This window comes from Dermochelys coriacea, chromosome 5 (assembly GCF_009764565.3).
Source record: "Dermochelys coriacea isolate rDerCor1 chromosome 5, rDerCor1.pri.v4, whole genome shotgun sequence".
Classification (NCBI taxonomy): Eukaryota; Metazoa; Chordata; order Testudines; family Dermochelyidae; genus Dermochelys; species Dermochelys coriacea.
This window is the reverse complement of record NC_050072.1, coordinates 89,580,990-89,606,478: the sequence shown is the minus strand read 5'-3', so window position 1 is coordinate 89,606,478 and position 25,489 is coordinate 89,580,990. Positions and strand designations below refer to the sequence as shown.

Genomic DNA, 25,489 nt, shown 5'->3' with positions numbered 1-25,489 from the left:
AGCTAGGATGTGAAATCCTCATTTCTTTGTTCGTCTTTCACTGTAGTCTCCATTTCCCTATTGTTTGTCTGTATAATCTCTGTCTGGTTCTGTGACTGTTTCTGTCTGCTGCATAATTAATTTTGCTTGGTGTAAACTAATTAAGGTGGTGGGATATAATTGGTTAAATAATCAAGTTACAATATGTTAGGATTGGTTAGTTAAATTTCAGTAAAGTGATTGGTTAAGGTATAGCTAAGCAGAACTCAAGTTTCACTATATAGTCAGCAGTCAATCAGGAAGAAAAGGAGGAATGAGGATAGGAAAATTGGAATAATGTTTTGCTAAGGGAGGGAATGGGAACAGTGACACAGGCAAGGTTATGTGGTGTCAGAGCTAGGAAGGGGGACATTAAGGAAGGAAATTGAATCACTGCTTGCTGGAAGTTCACCCCAATAAACATCGAATTGTTTGCACCTTTGGACTTCTTGCATGAACAGAGAGCAACAATACCCGATGGACCAGGGAAGTGAGCGGGTGAAGGAATAAGCCCCTAACAATACCATGCTTCTTTGCCTTTAAGAGAGTGTATTTATCCAAGTGTTGTAGACTGTTTAGCTGTACAGTTACACACAAGGAATTTCCCATAAATGCAGGTGAATTTCATGGGTCTGGAATTCCCAAGATCAATTATTACTTTTTTTTTTTTTTTTTTTTTTTTAAAGTCTGTACTTTTGTCACCTTTCTATTACTTCCCACTTACGTTTCTTTTAAATGAATTCCAACTGATCCTAGTGATTAGCTAGAATTTGTCAAATTGCTCATTAACTTCTCCAAGAGTAAGATCCTGCCTTTGAGAAGTGCCATTTGAACTGAAGTTTATCATCATCATCCTACAATGGTTAAAAATCAGATGTGGAAAAATAAGTATCTTTAACCAACTACATCTTTCCAGATACCTCAACTCCACTTTACTTCCTATGCTCTTTCATCTCTTGAGCTTAAAGCCACAAATGCAGACTTCTAACTCCACCGTGTTTAAACTTAAATGACCTATCTTGCTCTCTTAGATCCTTAAATAAAATGTATGGTAATAGCGGTTTTAAAAGCAGAAACGGAACTGACAGCGACAAAAGCAATAGTGCATATCACAAAAAAACTGTCTTCGCATTTATAGTAAGAGTAACACTACCACCATCTAGTGCTTATATGTCATCAATAGATCTCAACACACTTTAGCATCTCAAAGAACATCAATATCATTATTCCTATTTTAAAGATGGGGAAACTGAGGCACAGAGAGGGGCAATGACTAGCCCCAGGTAAACCACCAGGACAGAAATAGACCCCAGGTTTTTTAAGTCACAGTTCAGTGTTTATCCCCCCACACACTTACCTCATAATGCTCATATTCATCTACATCAAAAGCACTGAAATCCAGGAAGCCATATCGCAAAGCCTAAAATCCACAATATAACTTTTAACAAAAAGAACCTTCATCAAAACACAAAATGCATCACCATTTTAAATTTCTGCATACCCCTTACAGTGGATTCTCGCATTCCCTTCCAGTCCTATGATTCTATGATCTATTTTTCACCACTGTGCCAGAGTAACATTTCCTCATTATATTAACTCTACTAATTGGACTGAACTCAACTGAATTCATAAACATTTTAACACTTGTGAAAATGCAGGAGTTGTGGAAAATATTTAGCATTCAGTCTTGGTCCAAAGCAAACCCCTCCATTCCTGTGTCCATGTTACATATACATCAATACAATTAACGATAAATAAGCAAGCCCACTCTTTTCTGATTTCACTTAAAAATAAAACCAGAATCTGGCCATAGAATCATTCATGGCAACAAGTCTCAGAACCCAGTCAACTAATTCAGGCTTGCCAGGCTTGCTCCATGAACTAAAAATAGCAGTGCAAACATTCCTGCTGCGGCTGCATCTTGGGTCCTAAATCAAATCCCTGTGACAGGTTTCAGAAACTGAGAGGGAATACCTATACTGCTATTTTTAACCCTATAGCACACGCCTGAGTCAGCTGACCAGGTTTCTGAGGATCGCTGCCACAACTACTACTTCTGCCTGCCCCTCTCCCCCAAGTGTAGATACACTCAGGAGTTGCAATAAACCCTTGGATGACTAAATTAGTGGTGCAGAAGGAATGAAGGGGCCTGGCAACCAGTTGTCTGATTCAGGTATTTTGTCTTTCAAGCTCAGAAACAAATGTTGAAACAATAAGTCCACAGAGTTACGCAGGCTCCCTCCTACACAGTCATCATTAAGTTACACAAAACCCCTTTATAATATTTACCATGCTGACTGTTTGGAAGACCAGTCATGGAGGACTGTTTGGTCCAACACTTATCAATTTCCACATTAATATCAGGGTGTTAGAGGTAAACTGACTGGCCTGAACAGTTTTGCCCATCTGACTCCATGGCTCCTGCTAAGATTTTCTCTAGGTAACTCCCATCAAGGGAAGAACTTGCTCTATATTAGGGTGCTAGACCGCACCTATACATGTTCACTGGATTCCCCAGATAGCAGTCACAGGAGCTCAATTACTATACAAGTTGTATAGACTAGGCAGAGTCAGACACATTGCTGTGGTGAAGGTCAAATAATAAGGCCCTTAGTTTCATGAGCTAATCTTGGCTGTATTATAATTAGCTGACAAATGTATCACTAAAAATTATAATTTTAACTTACCTTATTTATTGCATGAAAGCAGTCAAGCAATGTTAGATGAAAATTGCAAGTACCAAATGAAGCATCCCTGTAACACACAAACATGTGAAATCAATTTTGACAGCTGATAGCATTTCTAGTTTCATAAGCAAAACTGCCCAAGTTCCCTCATGCAGATCCAAGACTAAATGAATTAAAATGTTATTTCTCAAGAGCCAGCAGTAAAAAGATTTGATTATTAGTTATTTTAAAACACTCTTCTGTTTTCCAACCTTGAAGTTTAAGTTTTAATTTATTTTTGATTGGTTTACTGGTATCTTATGTTAAAACACTTAGACGATCCAACATTAAGTTTATTTCAGCCACCTTTTTTCAACAGAACTGCCACTTTCAGTTTTTGTTGGGAATAAAAGACTTTGGCAGTTTAGTGAATTTGGACATCACCACTTCCTGAAAGATGTTTGAAAATAAACATTTTTTAGAAAATAGTTTGTATACTGCGATTCCTTGTGTATTGTAAGATTTTTGGAATCTGATAAAAACACTGCATATGTGGATGGATAAGACTCAAATTACTTCTAACACCAACATTCCCTATTTAAATATTAAATATATATGGCAGTTTAATTTTTCTAAACAAAAGATTAAAGAAATAGCTATAGTAATATTTAAAGAGAATTTTCCTAAGCTTACAGATTTAAAATATTTAGCTGGACTATGCTTAAAAATAACAGTCTGGTTTTCATTATAGCTCTTTTCCCCGCCATTCTTCTTAAATCATCTTGATGTAGGAATAGAATGTTCTTGATACTATGTCAGTTATTGACAAAGAAATGACTCAATGAAACTGATGAAACCATGAACTTGGAACTGATCTAAGGTAGGAAAACCCTATTTCCTATTATATTTTTTAAAAAAAAAAGTCTCTGAATTTCAGGATTATATATTTTAGTGGAATAACTGTTGGGTTTCAAATATTTTAGAAAGCCAGTAATGGTGCTGTCAATGGCAATTTATAGTGGCACGCAACACTTCCTCCCCTCTCTCCTCCATTTCTGCCAGTGCATGGAAAGAAGCACTTTAAATTGTCTACTTCATCATGCACTATGGGATTACATATTTGGAGTGTCACTGATTTAAAGTCTCTCTTCACTTTACCACTCTCTATGGTCATGTCTATCCCTCATTGTTGCTACAGATTTATTACCTGCGACTCTCACGAGCAACTGTGCTGTTTGAGGCATTAGAGTGAGGTAGTGTCTGGTTTAGGGTTTTTTTTTTAATGTGTAAAAGAGACACTTTGTTATAATATTCTGACTAAAAATGACAAAAGTGAGAATTTCAGAGATCTGGCTGCATTTACTCTCTGCACTCTCCCCTCCTCTAACGAGTTAGTGTGAAGGGGGGAGGAAGGGGAAAGGGAAGTAACAGAAAGAAAAGGAACTCATTCAGGAAACTGACTATAGGATACAGAGAATTTCTCTAAGACTTTAATATAAATTTCTCTATTAGGAAAGATCACAAGTAACTATTATCTAATTGCAAAAAGCAGTTCCTCTCTCACTGGCTAATGAATAGTCAGTATGGACATAATCTAAAAAGAACAGGACCCTAAAGCACCATCTCAACTCACAATTCTCTTCAGTGGCTTCCTCCTTCTAGTTGCATCAGGCTTGAACACCATGGGCAAAATCCTGGTCCCTCAGAGTTCAGTGGGAGTTTTGTCATTTACTTTAATGGGGCCTGGATTTCACCCTTCATTCCAAAGGCTGTACACAGCTATGCTGCTGCCAGAACTCAGCTCCTCTCATTTCCCCTTATGTTATGCTTATCGTCATACCACCTTTACCCTTGTGGAAGGTCCCCTCTTGCACAATAAACAACCTCACACTCCTCCAAATCCCTTTGCATCTTAGGTTATAAGCTCTTTGGGGCAGGATCCATTTTTGTCATACACATATGTACCTAGCACCATGGGACCACGCTTAAGGCCTCTAGGTACTACTGCAATATAAATAAACAATAAAAGTCAGCGGGGTGAATTAACTCATTTTCCCATCACTAAACAAACACTTTTTGATGTTCTAAATAAGGTACTAAAATAGAGAGATTAAAAAAAAAGTATTAAAATAAATTCTAAAAACAAACACGATCACCTTCCCTTGAAAAATAATACATTGCCAGTTGTCTACTGCAATAGCTTCTTTTCTATGCGCTCATCCCCAGTTCAGTCTGTTATTTTTCCACTGTCATCCAATTTAGATTGCAAGCACCTCAGACAAAGGACCTGGTCTTTCTATAGTCACCATATGTATCTGTAGCACTAAGTAACTATAGTAAAACCTATCTTAGGTGACTAGAGGATGAGACCAAAAATAAATAAATAAATAATAGGGGATTAGGTGGTCTCTTCTACAAGTTTCTCTGCAGTACTAATCACAACTGACATCACCACTCTTCTTGACAGCCTCTGAGGCATGGACGATTCAACAGGTATGAAGGCTGAACGCCTCTCAATCCCAGAGCACACTGACATAGCTTGGAGAACCTTGCATTGTTCCATATTTTATGGATAAATAATGTCACTATTCATTGTCACCAAGTCTATCTAACAACTTTCATAAACTCTGAATTTATTCTATGCACTCTAAAAAGTTACTCCCAGAAATGGATGCACGATCTGCTGGGAGGGTAAAAATCACAGTTAAAAAGAGTGGGGAGGAGAGAGATAAGAGAGAGCTGCACCTCAAGAAGAGTCCCATTACTGCCATTTATTGGAACTTTGAAAACAGGCAAAAACAGCTCCCAAAGCTCTACTACTGTTGATAAGGGAAAGGGAGCATACCAGAACATTAGACATTAGAGAAAACCTTGTAACCAAGACATTACAGAAAACCTTGCTGCTCCCAAAAAAGGGAGAAAAACATGAGACAGTTGCTCTGATAAGAAATGCTCACTTGCTTTTAGAGTCAGGAGTGAACGGATCACACTATAAATCTAAACGTCAAGATAGTAAACTGGAGTTTTTTGGTTCTCCCTTTAACTTCCTGCATTTTATGAAAGCCTGTTTGATTGTTAGATAGTTTTATCTAACTTTTGAAAGCCTTATTGTTTTAGTTCTTGGGAGAACTTTACAAAATTGTTCATGAAAAGGACCTATCAAACTTGTTTATCTACTGGATAAAAACAAAATGGCAACAAGAAGTCCATAGTCTGGGATACCTAAGATTATATCCCCTCAGAGGTGAAGCAACCTTTTTATTTTTATTTATTTTTAGATGTTTCCTCATTGGTAAAAATTTCATTTTACACAAAGAAGTACTAAATAATCAAGCATTTATTTTTGGGGAGCGTGTTCAGCAAGTGACAGAAAAGATGCGTCAAAATTATTGCAGTCACCACAAAATATTTATATAAATAGATATTTTAGTATGAGGTTAAGAGAATTCAGACTGGGCGACTAATGGTATTAATTTAGAATTCATTATCATTAACTGTTCTAATCTCTCTTTTTAGTATGAATTCAAAAGAGGAAAAAAAGCTAATAAAAGTAAATAGTTATGTAAGCTTCCTCATATACTGTAGGTTTGCCAGCACACCTCAGTACTGACCTTCAATATCCCTTCACTATCTGACCTTGTTTTCATCAGAGACTGCCAAATGTGTTCACATGTGCAACAGTCATAGGCAAGGGTCCCAAACTCTGTGCCTCTGAACACCATTCAGAGATCATGACACACAGAATTCTAACATTTTTATATTTACCTGAAAGGAAGATAAGATATGTTTCCAGCCAATAAGAGCCTGTACACATCTTCAGGTGATTCTCTTAAGTATATTATCTATTTTTGGAAGAAGGAAAGAAAATAATTTTTAATGGTAACTTTAAGCTACCCATTAATAATGTTCAATGTTTATTGTAAAATATTAAACTAAATGCCATAAAAAAATACCATATGCTTGATAATGTCTTTTTCCTATAAGCACAGCATCAAGAACAAAAGAATATAAGCAAACAATTATGTGGTACACAGAAGCAAAGCATATACTATATAACATACTGGCCAATATTAATGTTAGATTATGAATCATAACATCCATTGTATAGACATCAGGATTTGTGTTGAGTTTCAGATCCCAGCGAAAGTGCTTTTGTGACACTATTGTACGAAATGCAATAGTAAAATTCTTGGACAATTTTGTACAAACTTTAAAGTGATTAAAATTTAAAAGAAATATAAAAGAGAACACAACCTCTACAGCACTAGCAAAGCAATAAAGCTGCCCATCTGCAAAGCTGCTATACAGTAATAAGGGGGAATGCTGATCCTTTTAATGTTGGAGCTGTAGGAGATCACAGTATTCCAAATCTTGCATCGCCTTCAATGCACAAACTGAACAAACACTAGGTTAAGCAGTGTTCACTAATTAAATACAGATGTCACAAAAAAAATAAGCAGCCTACAATTTAATAGAAGGTAAGAAACCCCAAGAACATAATGAGAGCAAAATATATCTAGTACTAAGTACTGAAAACATTTTACTATTAAAAGAAATCAGCAAAGGATGCCAGCTTCCCAAGACCCCAGTTCCTTACAGATTATGTCTAAAAAGCTGTCTGCACCAGGAGATTGATCCCTAGCTGCCAGCCATTCTCAGCAATGGTTTCTCTTGAACAAGTACTATAAATTGTTTTTTCAATCAGTCATCCTTTCTGTGACTGTGCTGAAAACAATTTTGTCCCGTCTATATACTATATACTAGATGTTACACCATTTTCAACACTGGTTAAAAGGGCACTGTTGACAGGAGTGGGTCAGTTTCCAACTATAAGATGAGGCCAGAGTGTTTACAGTAGTCCTTGTGACGGACATTTGCCATCTCTCATTAGAACTATTGTTTCGTATGGATGATGTTATTAAATATAAAGAAAAAACTTTATATAAGAACACTGTACTTTACTGAAGTATAAATCTTAAAAATGTTTAAATTGTTGAGATGTTTTAACATTTTAAATTACTTCCTAAATCTTTGTCAAATTAAAAAACAAACAAAGTACTTTAAGATCATTCAAATTAGACAAACAATTCACATTTCTTGTGCTAACAGCCACTTTTCCCAAAATTTCTGCCCAACAGTATTTTTGTTTGTTTTTAGACAGAAATAAAGTAAAAAAGTATCTACTTAAAATTTTCCCTCACCATTTAAGACTTTTTCTAGGCATATTTTCTTTAAAAAAAAAAAAAAAAAAAAAAGCAGCAGCTGGCATTGCCTTGTAATTACAGTTACACAGCTGTAAAGCCAGATCTGAAGTTAAACAAAATCATGGGTGAGGGGAACCATGTTGGTAACAAAGCTGGAAACATTTTCAAAAACAACATAAAATGACATAACATAAAACGACATAAAATAAAGTGTTGACTTTTATTGGTTTTCCTCTTGCAAGGAGGATAAACAGGAAAATATTTAACATTGCTAGTAGCAGGATGACACAAAAATAAAACTTTTTTAAACAGGTATGTATTTTAACTTACTTTTGGTCATTTAAATACTCTGAATCCCTCCAAAAAATTGCCTTCTTTTACTCAAACAAACATCCAGGGACAAAGACTAAAATTAAGTACAAAATATTGTTCAAGGACTATTCCTCAGATGTCTATCCAATTAGCATTCCGAGGACGATGTAGTTTAACACCATAATTATCAATTACATGGTTTGGATGTATAGGCTGTATTCCAAGAATAGTCAAGCATGTTTTGATAAAATGGACACGACACATCCAGCAGCACTAGTTATTCTCAACCTTTAACATAGTGCCAAAAGCTGCACAAAGCACTCTACAATCCATCAACTGTACTAGGAAAACAAGATTCCCTTCCCCACAGAACAGGAATAGCAACTAGAGGTGCAAGCAAACAGTAAGGGGCTACACTAGTGCATAGTCTACACTAGAAAAGTAGAAATGCAGCTTATACCATCTATTTTCCTTGCGTAGATGCAGTTTATGCTAGCAAAAGAGTACATTTGCCAAATGAAATAAACTATACTACCAAAAGCACTTTTTTTGCCAGTATAGAAGTGTTATTTAAAACAACAAAAATCACACCCTTAAACAACATTGTTATACTGGCAAAAGTTTTAAATGGAGACCTGATCTGAGCAGTAAAATGGTTATAGCATGATTTTAAACACACAAATTGTTAACACACAATCTTAATGCTCAGCATACAGAGAAGGATAGTTGTTTTTAAAATTATGTCAGTAAATATGACTTTCAGCACAGCAGTCCTTAACTACATTTATGGCTGACGTGTAATATTTGCACACACACACACACACACACACACACACACACACACACACACACAGTAACAGGATGTCATTTTCCAGGGTAGACAAGACCTAAAGAGCGAATCCGTGTGGAGCACAAATCACTGTAGACGGAAGCTTCACAGAATAGCTGAGTTTTTCAGAACTTGTGCAGACAGGGAATGATCTTGATGAACTTCTGGAGGGAGAATGTTCTGGAGGGAGAGTGGTCACCAACCCGTAGACTGCGATCGACTGGTGGATCCTGGAGCCTCTACCAGTCGATTGTGATCTCCAGCCGCTAAAAGTCCGGTGGCGCAGCAGGGCTAAGGCAGGCTCCCTGACTGCCCTGGTCCCACGCCAGTCCCGGAAGCAGCCAACACACCCCTGCAGCCCTGGGGGGACGGGGACACAGGTCTCCACGCACGATGCTCCTGCTTGCAAGCCTGACCCCGCAGCTCCCATTGGCCGGGAACGGGGAACTGTGGCTAATGGGAGCTTACAGGCAGGAACAGCATGCAGAGCCAAGTGCACCCCCCAGGGGATGCAGGGGTGTGCTAGCTGCTTTCAGGAGTGGTGTTGGGCCAGGGCAGGCAGGGAGCCTGCCTTAGTCCTGCTGTGATGGCGACTGGAAACCGCCCGAGGTAAGTGGTGCCCAGCGGGAGCACACACCCCATAGCCCCTCCTGCATCCCAACCCCCTGCCCAGCCTTAAGCCCCCTTCCAGAACCTGCATCCCCTACCCCCCATCCTGCACCCCAAAACCCCTCCCACACCCCAGCCCCAGCTCTGAACCCTCTCCCGGAGCCAGAAATCCATACCCCCTCCTGCACCCCAATGCTCCTGCACCCAAGCCCTACACCCCCTCCTTCATCCCAACCCCTGCCCCAGGCTCAGCCCGGAGCCTCCTCTCACCCACACTCCGAACCTCTTGGCCCCAGCCCTGAACCTGCACCCCCTCCCGAACCCCAACCTCTGCCCCAGCCCTGTGAAAGTGAGCGAGGATGGGAGAGAGAGCGAGCGACGGAGGGATGGGGGATGGAGTGAGTGGGGCGGGGCCTCAGGGAAGGGGCAGGGTAGATCCTGGGTTGCACTTAGATTCAAAAAGTGATCTTGTGTGTACAAAGGTTGGAGACCACTGCTCTACACGTAAGAGATGGCACATAAGTTGCAAAGATGAGTGCTGATGAAGGAGAAACATGGACCCATCAGTAAAAAGTGGCTTGCATAGAATTTGGGTACAGGATATATAGTGAGTAGGTGTGATGTTATGGGTGCTTTAAAGGAAATGGAGAGGCTCAGCCTTTACACCAAAGTGGTCAATAATGGACCATGTGCCAAATCCGGACAGCCAGAAGTTCCTGAATGGACCCCAACATTTTTATTTACTTATTATCATTTTTTTATTATTCTTATTTTATCTGGAGTCTGGACATTGCCTATACCTTGACCAAGAAATTTGGACCATAGATGGAAGGCTACGAAGAAATGCTATACATGTTTTTAAAAAAAAAAAAAAAAAATCTTTGCAGTTGCACAGTGGAGGAGGTTATAGTAGTCACAGCGAAGAGAGGTGCCTTGCCAATGCAGATATTAACTAATGGTCAAATTATAGAAATATGGTTGAGCAAGCAGCAATGAGATTTGCTGATGACTAGATGGGAGAGAAAGGAAAGTATAGACAAAGATGATGCTGAACTTATTGTGAGCTTGGAGTACAGGTAGGATGGTCTGTAAACAGTAACAAAGGAAGGGGAAGAGGAAGGGTTTACGGAAGATAAACTCAAGTTGGCAAGAGAACATTCAAGAGAAAATCTTGGCCACACAAGTAAACATGTAAGACTAAACTAGACGATGAAAGGTGCGAGTAGCAAAATAGATTTGTGAATCACTGGCACAGAGCGGTTGACTGAATCTACTGGAGTAAGCACAGTGTAGAGGAAGCAGAGGAGGTGACCAAAGTATACTGACAACAAGATGGGATGGGGGGGAGGGGAAGAGAGAGAGGTGAAGCTGCATCCCAGTGTTCCAAGGGAACAGTGAAGAAGAGTTTGAGGATATGATCTAAAGAAACATGGGATTTGCAGAAACCAGGGTGTAGAAATTGTGGAGGAGATTGATCAACAGATCTGAAGATGGCCGAGAAATTTTAGAACTTGAGCAAGTAACCATGAGACTTGATCAAGAAAAGGTCATTTGAGAGTTTAATGAGAGCAAGTTCATTGGAATGAAGTGGTAAGCAGAGTGCAGGGGACTGAAGAAAGAACTGGAAAAGAGAATTAGTGAATGGGAAAAGACCACTTGCTTCAGGAGTTTGAAGGTAAAGGGGAAGAGGGAGATGGGCAATAGTTGGAGGCAAGTGGGAGCTGAGAGAAGATTTCTTCAGAAGACAAGTACTTGCTTCAAGGAAGAGGCGAAGGAGCTAGAGAAGTGTGACTGTAAGGGTAGAAAAGGTAACTAAGGGCATGTCTACACTTTGCGTGGATCGATGCTGCAGCGATTGATTCACCAGGGATCATTTAGCAGGTCTAGTGAAGACCCGCTAAATCGACCACAAATTGCTCTCCTGTTGACTCTGGTACTCCACCGGAACGAGAAGCATAAGGTAAGTCGACAGGAGAGTTTCTCCCATCAACCCAGCGCGTAGTAGACACCGCAATAAATCAATCTAAGCTATGTGAACTCCAGCTATGTTATTCACATAGCTGGAGTTGCATAACTTAGGTCAATTTAATCCCGGAGTGTAGACCTGCCCTAAGAGACACATTGTAAGATTAGAAGTACATCTGAGATTTCAGAGTACAAGATTAAAAAAAGGATTAAAGTGTTGGTGTCGTGAGTAGTATAGGATGAAGACAGAGTTCCTAACACGTTTTGCAAATTTAGGGGACAGAGAACTAGGTCTTAGGCAAAAAAAAAAAAAAAAAGGAACAAAGAAAAGGGTTTGCCTTTTGGGGATAAAGACCCTGAAGTTGAGATTGGTTTATTAGCATACATAATGTAAGCTTTTTCTAATAAAACCCCTGGTTATTTTCTAGTATTCAGGTGCAAGCCCTCCCTCCACCTTGCATACACACACAACCTTTTTGTGAATTTTTTAATTTCACTAATGCAACAAATTGAAGATGATATTAAGAAGAGAACAGGCTGCAAATAATCAAGCAAATATATCAAGTGATCTATCCAAATAGATCTTGCTGGTAAAATACAAGATCATACCAAAAATGAAATGGGAAACAATCTACAAAAATTGCACATGTCCAATTTTTCTTAAAACTGTTCTCGTTATCAATCTATTCATTTTCCAGGAAACAGTCTTTCACTCACATAGCAGCTAGTTGCTCAATAAAAACTTGTTTTTAAAAGAAGGAAAATACCATTATCTAACACTTTTAATACAATATCTGTACAATACATATATTTTATATTTATTTTAAATGCGAGTGTGCATACACAGAAAAAGTTTCACTCCAAAAGACTGGGGGTTACTGTTATACAAAAGCACAGTTCAAAAGGTTTTTTTTAAAAATATGGTAAGTAACTGTCAGTTAATTTATTAATATAGAACAGACATTTTTCAGTCAACCATAATAATCCATTGCAGTTTCATCAATGGATCAACATATATAAAACACTACTACTGTTCCAGATGATCTAAAATTCCCTGTTGGCTTTATATACATAAAAAAAAATCCTGATCTCATAATACATAAATAATATGCTTGTAATTAGCAATGGGAGCATAATATCACCCTAGCTAATTACCTTTACAGTTAAGGAATATGGGGTGCAAGTTTGTTAAGAGTTGAGAACAGAAGATTTTTTTCCAAATAAGTATACTTTTCTGCAGATACCTACAAACACAACTCATGCAAATCCCTGCCCTTGTACATAATCCTATTGACATCAGTTGGATTACACAAAAGAGGATGGATAGTCTAGTCTGCATATCCTCTCTCCTGTCAAGAAGAATGAGCTCTGTAGGAAAATTTAGAAAGTGACCTTTATGTGTAGCAATATATACCATGGGATGAAGGAAAGAATTGTTCTTTTACTAAAACTTGGTGATAACCTAGAATTTTAAACAAGAGATTGTTCAAACCACAGTGCAATTATTAAATACATTAAGAGAGATGGGATAAACAGTTAATAACAGCAAGGGAAAAAGTTCCATCTGAAGGAGGCATCCTAAACTTTAGTACTACACAGGGTTATCAAAGAAGAATTTTACCTCATTCTGTAGTGTCACCATACAAATTATTTTACATTGCTACTTTGCCTTTTACAGAAGATTAGCCTTCTTAAATCTAATTCAAAACAGTTAAATTGCAACAAACCAACTCTGTATTCTAGTGATACAAAACACTTTTATAGCATTTGAAATGAGACAGTACTCAAAGTACTCTGAACATTCAAACTCCACCTCCACTCTCCCCTCCAACAAAAAATCCTTAATTTTAAAATCTACTTAAGATAGCAAATTAATCATATCATTTACAAAATTCAACCACTTAAAACCAAGAAAATAATGAAATATGCTTATGGGAAGTGTAAGATTTATTATGTCATGACAACTGCTTTAACACTTACCCAAAATAATAATTCTAACAGCTGTAAACTGCAAACAAAAACATCACCCACTTCTGAACAAACCTAGAATCTACAGTACATATATAGCACGTAGATCAGCCTCAAATGCAAGTCCACACGGATGCACACATTTTACCATAAATTAATATTGAACAGTTCTATTACATGGATGATTGCGGTTTCTCAAAAATATATAAATATTTTACAAAAAAAGATTCTCAACAGCTGATTAACTAATATTTCCCACCTAATCATATGTCTTACAAGAAAATATTTAAATAGCAGAATCAAGATAAAAAATACATCAAATTAACCGAAAGGTCAGAGTTAAATCTGTTGTGTTGTCATGAAACACCTAGATGGCCAATGAAAGATAAGCGGTTATTTGTTTTTTTAAACAATTAAAGTGGATCAAAACAAATTCATGAGCAGAGAAACCCTCCCATCTCTGAAAAACTCAAGAGTTAATCATGAAAAAGGAAGAATCTTAAAAAGCCTTGCAAGCGAGGAGGGAAGATAGCCCAAGAAAGCCATTAGCTGCAGAGTCTAGTGAGGACACACTAGAAGGGAGCACTGTCTTAAGTACAAGCACATCCTGCACAGCCTTACTTCTACCAAGGAAGAAGGGGAAATCAGGTAAGTACAAGAAGGAGTAAACTTCAAGGCTACTGGAAAAGCCTGGTAGAGAGAGAGGTGAGATTAAACTGCTACTGTGAATGCTAGTTATGATAACAGTTTTTCTACAACTTTTTAAAATAAGTCAGAATAGAGAAATGTTGTAAAGGGCAAATTCTGAAGGAGAAAGACAAGACTCAAGGCAGGTTTTGCTTAAATGAAGGATAAGTAATGGAGTCTTATACTTCCTCCCTCCGAAAATACACTGCTGTCAATTCCTTTCCATATACACCCCATATAGCCTTAGCCAAAGATTAATCACTGTGCAAACACTAAAAGAGGAGCTGAGCACTGAGTATCACAAACAGAAGGGCTATTGCTCCTACAGCTCCCTCCTTCTCTCCAAAATACTGTTTTTCCTAGGTGTGCCATTTTCAAATTGAGATAGCAAAAACAGAACAGCACCATGGATCAGAATGGGTGAAGGAAACACTGCTTACCCTGAAGAAAGAAGATGAGAAAACAGACAAAGTACAGAGATGAGTCCTGGAGAAGGTGACCTGAATTACAGCAGTTCTTGGGGTGGTACCCATGGAGGGTTGCCCTCCAAATACATAATTAGTGCCATGCCTGAGAAAAGAAACACTGTTACTAAATTAATGCAGCAAAGGGAGATAGGAGTTAGGGAAGAGGGGCTGGAACCCAGGAGGTTAAATTTGGTTTATCTGAGTACAGACACAAAGATGGAAGAAGGTGGCTTTCTCCATCCACACCTAAGTTCTGGTGAGGATCAAAAGAAGCCATTATAGATCATCTCAAAGAAGCTCTGTTTGGTAGAACAGCAAGGCCTAAATAATATAGACTGCTTCCAGATAAAGACAGTTCTGCCTTAAGGATGACACAAAGTTGGCTTTGTTTTTAAATAATTAAACCAAATACTTTTAGCCCCCAGCCTTTGTGTTTGAGTAAAATGCATGTTCTGTGCTGCTGATCATGTGAGATATACCCCAATCTCATATGGTCAGAAGCTTGTATCCCTTCTGGTGCATTTTGATCACTTCAATGACAATTTAACAGACTGTGACATGACAGAAAGTGCAGGGTAGAACCAGAAATGAAAGGTATTAAGATTCCAAATCACAACAGAGTAAATGTAGTGATAGAAATACACTTACATTTTCAAAAAGAAAAGGAGTACTTGTGGCACCTTAGAGACTAACAAATTTATTAGAGCATAAGCTTTCGTGAGCTACAGCTTGAGCTAAATTCTAATAAATTTGTTAGTCTCTAAGGTGCCACAAGTACTCCTTTTCTTTTTGCGAATACAGACTAACACGGCTGCTACTCTGACACTTACATTTTGTTATAGATTTGGGATCTTAAAGGAGTTTGTTTAAAAACAAAAACTTTGCTTTTTGTCTTGAAGATCATGTTACATTGAAGAGTTCTGGCTGCTTGAGTTAGGCCTGGCTGGCACATGAGGCGCACCTGGAAGAAAGCAGTAGATATAAAAAGAAGCGTTTAGGCTGGATGGCCCATTTGGAAACTAGAGGGGAAAAAAAATTGTTAAATGAGAAGGGATGGGGGGGGGGGGTAAAACATTAAAAAAACTTAATGGTGAAGAAAAGAGTTGGAACAGCCTTTGCTCATGATTATGATTAATATCATGATTGCTCAAATCATTGATCTCAGTCTCACAACAGTTAACTAGGACTTTCATAATTACTTTAGAAAGTCAGGAACGGTATAGCTCACCTCACTTCAATGACAAATGTTGCTATGGTATGCCTTGATTTGCTTAAGTGGAAGTTACAAGGATTACACGATACAACAAATTATTGATCGTTGCAACGTTAAGGACAAACAGGTTTCAAAGCAAGAGGCTTTCAAGTTAATAGTACTGACTTATCGCTTGAATGCTTACTATTGATTGTTCCTAGACAGACAGGCTCTGAGGAGTACTAATTATTTTACATTTACTGCATTATAAACTTGGGGTGCCACCTCACCTTTTATACAGCTTTCTGAGTGTTAAAAAAAAGAGCAAAAATTCAATGTCAGTACCGTTCCCTAAAACAGGAAAAAGGTCTTTGTGTGATAAACAATTTTTATTTAGCACATATACAGAGATATGGATTATCTTAAAAAGAAATTCCTTAAAATTAAAACATTTAAGTGTGATCATTCCCCTAAAAGTAAGTCTTAAAATGGGCCCCAAAATGTTCCCCGTAACTCTCCAAATTAAGAGCTACAACAGTTTTAAAATCCTAATTACAAGGGACTATTCTATTTGATAGCGATAAGGTGGGTGAGGTAATATTTTTTACTGGACTGACTCATGTTGGGCAGAAGAGACAATCTTTCGAGCTGCAGAGAGCTCTTCTTCAGTTCATTCAATTCTATTTTTTTGAACTGGCAAGAAGTGTGAAATGATAAGAACCTTGATCTTTCTCATGAAGAATAAAAAAACCCTTTTTAATTTCTGTATTTTAGAACAGACTTATTTAACAGCAAATTGGTGTAACAATTTAACACAATTTGGTTTGTATTCTTCTCCATCCCATAGAGTAAAACCACAATCCTATTTCATTTCACTGTTGAATCTTCTGATGACTTCCTCCCCTATCTAATTTCACCTGCTTCCCACCCAAACTCCTCCCTTCCCCAATCTGCAGTGTGGCCAATATGTTTCCAGAACTGAAACAGAAGCAGGTTGTAGAAATGAGATACCTTCAGGCACCTCATACCACTCAACTGACAGAAGTCAAAATGTCATGAAGGACTCACAAACTTGACAGCCTAGGAAGCAAGAAACTAAACCCAGATCTTCAACCTAACAGTGAAGAGAATTACTGATACGCCAATGGGCTGGAAAGCTTAAATATACATACAAACTTAAATTTTTCATTAATTCCGTTTACACTTCTCTGTACTGAGCTTTAGAGAATTTTGCCCAATAACTGAATATACTCTTGACTACCAGAGGCAAGAACTTACATTATTTAAGCACTGGGGCCTAATTACTTAAACTCATGTAAGTTTAATTTGAATAAATACATGCTTAAATACATATATTTCCCTAATGAAATAAAAGCAGCACAAAATATTTTACAAATTAAATAAGTCTCTCTGAATATATATGTATCATACATACTGAAGCAGTTTCTTAGCCATTCTTTTCTTAAAGCATGATTCAGTTCCCACTACAGACAATGGAAAGACCTGAGGGGGATTCCACATATGAATTTCTAGGTAGTTTAATGACAGGTCTGCCTTTGGGGGTACAGCTCTGCAATGTGTGGATGATCTTCACATAACCCTCTCTCAGTCCACAAATCTAGCTCTCCATGGAAGATCTATGGGGTTAGTGGGTAAGGAGATATCACTAGAGGCAGTATTCTCTTTATCTGTTACTCCTAGGGGAATTCTGCGCCACTGCGCATGAACAGAATTCATGTCCCCCACAGATTATTTTTCTCTGCAGAAAATACATTCTGCCTGAGAGGCACTGCAGTTATGCCTTTCGCCCACCATGGGCTGCTGTGACACCAAAACAGACGGCAGCCAGCTCACTGGCAGTAGCACTCAGCAGCCAATAGAGAGGAAAGGCTGGGTTCCTCACAGCACCCTGCCTCTGGGGGCCAGGTGAGAAGGCATGGGATATGTGGGGGGACAGAGAGTGGGGCACATGGGGATGCTGGGAGGTCACAGACTGGGGCTTAGAAGGGATAGTGCCAGGGACAAAGTGGGGCGAGTGCTGAATGGGGGTAGGGATGCGGGGAGATGTGCAGGACTGAATGGAGACACTAGGGGTCAGCCAGGATCTGCACATGGGAGGCTCCCAACTCCCTAACAATCCCTTCCACCTCCAAAAAAACCTGTTTCATACTTCTTCCACCCACACCCAATAAACCTCCAGGTTCGCTCCCAGGTTCCTTCCCAGCAATTGCTTCCCTCTTGCTCAGCTCCTCCATTACCACGGATTCCCCTAAGCCTTTGTACTGTTTCTGAGGGATGCAGGAAATATGTTTCTGTATTGTAGTTTAAATGAATTATTACTCAAAGTTATATATTAATATGCCTATTAAGTAATCTATTTGCCAAAAACATTTCCTGAATCTTTTTTTATTGTCCATATTGTTACTGACATACTTGTTGGCAGGTATTTTGAAATAAATTACCAAAATATTTGAACTGGTCTGATTATATTGTGCTACTTTGACAAATAAAATATGTAAAATTTTAAAATATCATGTGCAGAATTTTTAATTTTTTGGTGCAGAATTCCATCAGGAGTAATCAGTGCCCTCCCCACCAGTATCCAAGTGGGAGGAGAAAAATATGGCCCTATGTATTTATGAAGGTTTATACAAACAGTCCCCTCCAACTGTGTGCTCCGGTGTATGGTGCCATGGCAGGAAAATTGAATGGATTATCAGGAGCAGGATTGTTAAAAGTTAATTTTAAAAAGATCGTTTACGACAAGTTACTAAAATCATGGATTACTCTGCCACTGATTATTATTTCTGCATTTTGGGTTCTGCATAGGATGACCATGGCTATGCTGATTCCATGGTACTACACACAGGACAAAAAAAATAATAAAAGAAGAAAAGGAACATTCTATAATAAAAGCAGTCCACATTTACTTTTTGGTCTACAGAGTAATCAAATTACTTTTAAGGATTGGGTATTTTTTCCCCTCGCTTAAAAACTGTGACCAATCAGTTGCTTTAGTATCTTGACTCCAAACAATTACGCTGAAGCAAAATATGTTGCACATTTCCATTCAGTTTCAGAATGCTGCAATGAGAATGTAACATTTCTAAACACTTGGTGGTTTCAGTTGAAAGAAACTGTCACATATAAATGAAGATTTTGACATTATAAAAAGTACAGCAGAACAGGCAACAGGAAGACCCTGGAGAGCTGGAAACAGACCTACTCCATAACACAAACCAGCAGCAGCAGGGTTTCAAACACTCAGGAACGCAAGAGCTTTATAGCGCTCCAGAGCTCTTAAAGGGGAATGACTCAGGACTGTATGGATTCTAAACCCCCTCTCAAGTTACCAGTAAGATGAAGAGCACAGGTCCTTCACCCCATTCTTTATTTTTAGTCAATGTTCAAGGAGAAATGAAAAAGTCAAGTACAGTCAAGGTGCAACACAAGTCAAATACCACAATATTAACAATCTACAGTCTGTTGCATCTTTACGTTTCTAACATTCTGCATTTTAGACCTTCACTACACATTTCTGAATTTATTGCTTCAAACTTAGTCTTTCAGAGATGGAGCAATATGAACACAATCGGTTATTAGGTTTTTCCCTACATGGCCAAGCACCTGACTCAGTGCATCTTCAGGCACTCTATCTACATGCCCCTCGACACCCCTGGATATTATATCTGTTCTGAGCACACCACATATGGCTTTTTCTTCCTTCCCCTAAGCTCCATCCCTGGCCTGTGTCAGGAAAGTGACAGGCTGGAGAAGATATATTTCCCAACATATAAACTCAGAAATAAAACATTTGGTGGTATTTGGCCTTTACAAAAAGGATGAAATACGATAAGGTATCAAGAATTAGCCAATTTTCTTTAAAAAAAATTAAATATTGGCAATAAAAGACAGAAGGTGCATTTTCCAAAAGAACCTAAGCAACTTTAAAAGAATTTATAAGATTTGTGCACCTATATCAGCTAAGGGATTTTAGAAACACCCACCCAGAAGATTTTTGTGCAGCAAAGGAATAAAAATCTCTTAGGGGCCTTTCCTGTCACATTGATCACTTTGTTGGGAAGAAGAAAAAAAAAAAAGTTTGGGTAATCTCTATAGTAAAGAAAATGTCAAGAGTAACACCAAGAAGTCAAACTCTTAGCCCTCTCCAGCACCACTTTTTAAAATAAGAGTAAAATACGAAGATTTCCAAGGACCGCATATGGGAAAATGATAAAAAACAAAACTTAGCAATTCAATTTATAGTAAAAGGTTAAATACTTACTGCGTAAGAGCCTATGAGGAATGCAGCATTTGCTTGTTTTTTCTGATCAAAGCCAGTATAATGAATTATTTTCTTCCTTATCAATGTAAATGACTGCATCAAGAAATGAACAACAGGGTTATAATTTGGCACTTTGAACTTAAATTTGCACAGCCTGATAAAAAATAAGTTTGAAATCACTGCAGCAGAACAGCCAACTACACACAGAAATTGGCTTCATTGGAAATAAGGTTTCCAAAATTAATTCCAATGGTTGCAATGCCTTTCTGGTTAAGATATGATCAAATGTGTTATTCTATTTTCAATCCTGAGAAGTGCTCAGCATCCAGGCAGGATCAGGGATTTAGTGTACTGGTTGATAACAAAGCATCAAGTCTGTTGAAAACCTAGTTACACTGCACCATGTTAAGCCATTCTAAATGAGAGTGACAGAGTGAACATTTTTACAATATTTCAAATATAATTTTTAGGGCTGTCAAGCAATTAATCGCATTGTTAAACCACAACAGAATACCATTTATTTAAATATTTTTAGATGTTTTCTACATTTTCAAATATATTGATTTCAATTACAACACGGGACACAGTGTACTAGTCTCACTTTATATTTATTTTTGATTACAAATATTTGTGCTATAAAAACAAAAGAAATAGTATTTTTAAATTCACCTCATACAAGTACTGTAACACAATCTGTCATGAAAGTTAACCTTACAAATGTAGAATTATGTACAAAAAAAATAACTGCATTCAAAAATAAAACAAGGTAAAACTTTAGAGCCTACAAGTCCACTCAGTCCTACTTCTTTTTCAGCCAGTCACTCAGACAAACAAGTTTGTTTACATTTGCAGGAGATAATGCTCCCCACTTCTTATTTACAATGTCACCTTAAAGTGAGAACAGGTGTTCACATGGCTCTGTTGTAACCAGTGCTGCAAGATATTTACGTGCCAGATGAGCTAAAGATTCATATGTCTCTTCATGCTTCAACCACCACTCCAGAGAACATGCATCCATGCTGAAGATGGGTTTTGCTCGATAACGATCCAAGGTGGAGTGGACTGATGCATGTTCATTTTCATCATCTGAGTCAGATGCCACCAGCAGATGGTTGCTTTTCTTTTTTGGTGGTTTGGGTTCTGTAGTTTCTGCATCTGAGTATTGCTCTTTTAAGACTTCTGAAAGCATGCTCCACACATCATCCCTCTCAGATTTTGGAAGGCACTTCTTAAACCTTGGATCGAGTGCTGGAGCGATCTTCAGAAATCTCACATTGGTACCTTCTTTGCATTTTGTCAAATCTGTAGTGAAAGTGTTCTTAAAATGAACATATGCTGGGTTATTACCCAAGACTGCTATAACATGAAATATATGGCAGAATGTGGGTAAAACAGAATAGGAGACATACAATTCACCCCCAAGGAATTCAGTCACAAATTTTATTAATGCATTATTTTTTTTAAACGAGCGTCATCAGCATGAAAGCATGTCCTCTGGAATGGTGGATGAAGCATGAAGGGGCATATGAATGTTTAGCATATCTGACACGTAAATACCTTGCAATTGCGGCTACAAAAATGCCATATGAATGCCTGTTCTCACTTTCAGGTGACACTGTAAATAAGAAGCAGGCAGCATTATCTCCCATAAATGTAAATAAACTTGCTTGTCTTAGCAATTGGCTGAACATGAAGTAGGACTGAGTGGACTTGTAGGCTCTAAAGCTTTACATTGTTTTGTTTTTGAGTGCAGTTACATAACAAAAAAAAAAAATCTAAATTTGTAAATTGCACTTTCACAATAAAGAGATTGCATTATGGTACTTGTATGAGGTGAACTGAAAAAATACTATTTCTTTTGTTTATCATTTTCACAGTGCAAATATTTGTAATAAAAATAATATAAATGAACTCTGTACACTTTGTGTTCCGTGTTGTAACTGAAATCAATATGTTTGAAAAAGTAGAAAACATCTAAAAATATTTAATACATTTCAATTGGTATTCTATTAACAGTGCAATTAAAACCATTATTAATTTTTTTAATCGTGATTCTTTTTTTAAAGTTAATCACGTGAGTTAACTGCAATTAATCGACAGCCTTAATAATTTTAATTATGAAAAATAGTAATTTTATGATGAAAGGAAAAGCTACTGTATTCTTTTTGGTGGTTTTTTTTCAGTTATTTTAACTATTTCAACACTGATATTAAATATGTGATATTGAAAAATTAGAAAGTTGTAATATTTTAAAACAGACATACAAGTAAATATTTTTCAAAAACTCCAAAAATTCAAACTTATGCTTCCACAACCAACCTTAACTACTGCCCTGAATACTTGCCCAATCTCCTCCTCTCTTCTAATGTGGTATTTGAATCCAGTGCTGCCAGTTCATTCTCATTAGTCCCATCATTTTTCAGCATTAACATTGCCTTTTCACAAGTTCCTGGCAGCTCACAATTTCTACATGAGCTGAAGCTCATGCTGCAATTCTGGCTGCATCCACCAGAGACAGCTGCTGAGAGCCTAAGCTGCAGGCAATAGGCTGAAGTCCCAGCTGCCACCAGCAGAGGCTGCTGTTCTAACTGCTGCCTTCTTCGGTTGCAGCCCCTATTCCAGCTCCTCCAGAACCTCCTGCTGTGGTTCCGGCTGCACTTCTCCCCACACTTGTTCATCTTTGCACACACTATCTGTGGACCCACTAAGTCAGGAGACCTCCTCATCAACCTCCTCCTGGCACGAGCCAAAGTAGCCATTTACACCACCAAGAAGAGGATGGTAGACGAGGGGGTGCTCTGTGACTGTGGGGCTGACTTCCACTCCTCCCTGGTCTCATGCATCCCGGCAGAGTTCCTCTGGGCGGCATCCGCTGGCTCCCGTCACCTTCAAAGAGCAGTGGGTGCTGTCCGGGGTTCTCTGTTCAGTGTCCCTGTCCGGTTCCCTTCATTTAGCCCTGTGACCTCACTCCCGTCCCTGTTATAGCTTTAGTTGTCCCCCGTACTTAATTGAGATCCCGGACCTTGTGGATCCTCCCCTTAGGCTGAGGGAGGTCCTTTAGTAGTGGGCGGGGTCCACCCGCCCATCTCCAGGATCCCAACAGACTGCTACCTTCTTCAGAGTCTTTAGTCTTTGCTTTTGCTGTCTGTGCAGAGCACAGGTGCAGCAGTCCATGAATACAGGGAAAGAAAAGGGGAGCTGGATCGGGACCAACATGTAGCTCCTACCCACCAACAGTTAGCGTAGCAATGGTGAGCAATGGGCAGGGGGAGAAAGGATTCAAGGAGCATGTGTCCCCGCATCCCCTTCTCTCCAGCCTGTCGGGCATAGACTCTAGCCCAGTTGCACTCTCTCCTCCTTTCTGTCTCCCACCATCAAAATCCTATATGGAGGGAAATTGTGTGTGGGCAATACATGGGGACAGAGGGAAAGACAGGGAGCTGGGCAGGGGCAGCATCTCCAAGTTGCTAATTCTCACTATTTTAATTGCAAGTCTTGGGATATTTCAGGGGGTTCTCTGAAAGCTCCTTGAGTCTAAAAATTACATTAGACAATCAGCTTTTCATTAAAAAAAAAAAAGTTTCTAGGTGATGGAGAAAACCTTGAAAACATGAACCCTAAAGGCTTAAAGTCAGGAAACAAGAACAAACTACCCCAAATTTACTCATTAAAAGCTCATCATTTGGGGGGTAGGGGGACAGACTCATGATTTTTGAACACTTGGAATTAGCAATCCTAATATCCTGAAGGGAGTCCAGAGAATGCACAGCATGAGGCAGGGTAGTGCCCACTCGACAGTGGGAGCTGCAGGGAGCCTAGGACAATACTTTGGGAAGGGATTAGCCCCACCTATCAGCCAAAAAAGAAAAGGAGGTCTCCCAATTTGTATTTATTACACATTAGGAATACCCACCTGAAATATGCAAACACAAATAGGGACAATTCCATCCACTATTTCAAATATCTGAGAACAAACCATAAATCCAATGCCAGTTTAAAAAAAAAATCTTGTTTTTTTAAACTAGTCATATGAATATTTTTGTCTGTTTCATAGTTTTAGAGCTTGTGAAGTTGGCAATACTGTGAATCTTATTTGGAAGTTAGAAGTATGTGCTCTATTAAAACAAATCAGTAAGTATAACAGACGTTGAATAATGTAGACTGGATTCTCCAACTCAATGGAACAAGGGCTACAAAATGATTATTTATGGCTAGCAGTCTGAAGCTTCCCTGCATCTGAGTATTTTGGCAAAATTTAAGTCTATCAGACCTGTCGAGACCGGTCTTCTGCTGCTACTGCCCATGACTCAGAGGCAGGCACTGCTCCTCTCTCTTTTCCTGTTTACACAAATATGTTCCCAGTATTTCTTAAACTGCCTGGCTGGAGGAGACATTCCTCCCTCCCCTTCAGCAAAACTTTCACTCCAAGGAAAGTTTATGGACATTGGGGACATAGAAAAGGGTAACTGTATTGGCTCACATACTGATGGAGAATGCTGGCAGTTTCTACTGGTGGCACTGCTGATAAATGCCATGAAGTCTAGAATGGGTATAGGAAGGAAATTTTAGGAGATTAAGATTATACTGCAGCTTCTACCCACCACAGAAAGTGAATGAAGGAAAAAATGAACACTGCTAGAAACAAAAACTGAAACAGCAGCTCTGGGTGGCTGTTACTGGAGGATATCGGCAGGCAAGAAGCAACACCAGTGATGACAACAAGTGAGGTAGGAATTCTGGGATTTCCCCCATAAAGTTAGAAAAAGTAGCCATAAACACAATAACTCCCATTACAAATTCACATTTTGAAGCTATGCACTGAAAGGGAGAGTTCTATAGAGTATCAGAACTTTAGCAATGTTTTTAACCTCTACTAGGACCCATACGAGATTTCAAAATAGCTATATGAAATTACTCCAACATTTTTCACTTACCAATCATAGTCCTATACACTAGAGATAAAATTTTCATAAGCACCCCAGTCCCATTTTCAAAAGGGAGATGGGCTCAGGATTTGTCTTAGCCAAGGGTCCTTGACAAGATTTTGGGTAAAATTTTCAAAATAGTCTAAATTTTTACTGCAGCTATTTTTGTGATATAGCTTGATCAGAAACCTTAGAATAATTTTCAAAATATGAATTACATCCATATTTTTGAAGTCCTAAATCAGAAGCCACTTGTGTTTGAATCACCTCAAATTTTGATAAACCCCCATCCAACTCCATGATATGCCTTGTTTGAGGGGAGACGAAACTGAATTTTCAATAGAAAATTACAACCTTACTAA

General features: G+C 38.4%; 1 protein-coding gene across 16 annotated transcripts in view; it reads right to left on the bottom strand.

Annotated features, from left to right (window-relative positions):
- The window catches only part of CDC14B (cell division cycle 14B), a 79,653-nt gene that overhangs the window by 36,335 nt on the left and 17,829 nt on the right, over positions 1-25,489 (bottom strand). For 13 of the 16 annotated variants that reach the window (XR_006281686.1, XM_038401226.2, XM_038401223.2 and 10 more), the window contains 4 exons: positions 20,203-20,295; positions 6,450-6,526; positions 2,706-2,772; positions 1,376-1,438 (listed from right to left, as the gene is read on the bottom strand). Coding sequence is in view for 15 of the 16 variants with exons in the window: in XM_038401226.2 (XP_038257154.1) it covers positions 1,376-1,438; positions 2,706-2,772; positions 6,450-6,526; positions 20,203-20,295 (300 nt within the window). In the remaining variant the exon portion in view is untranslated. The remainder of the gene's footprint in view (positions 1-1,375; positions 1,439-2,705; positions 2,773-6,449; positions 6,527-20,202; positions 20,296-25,489) is intronic. The other 3 variants (XM_043515187.1, XM_043515192.1, XM_043515191.1) reach the window with 1 other exon arrangement.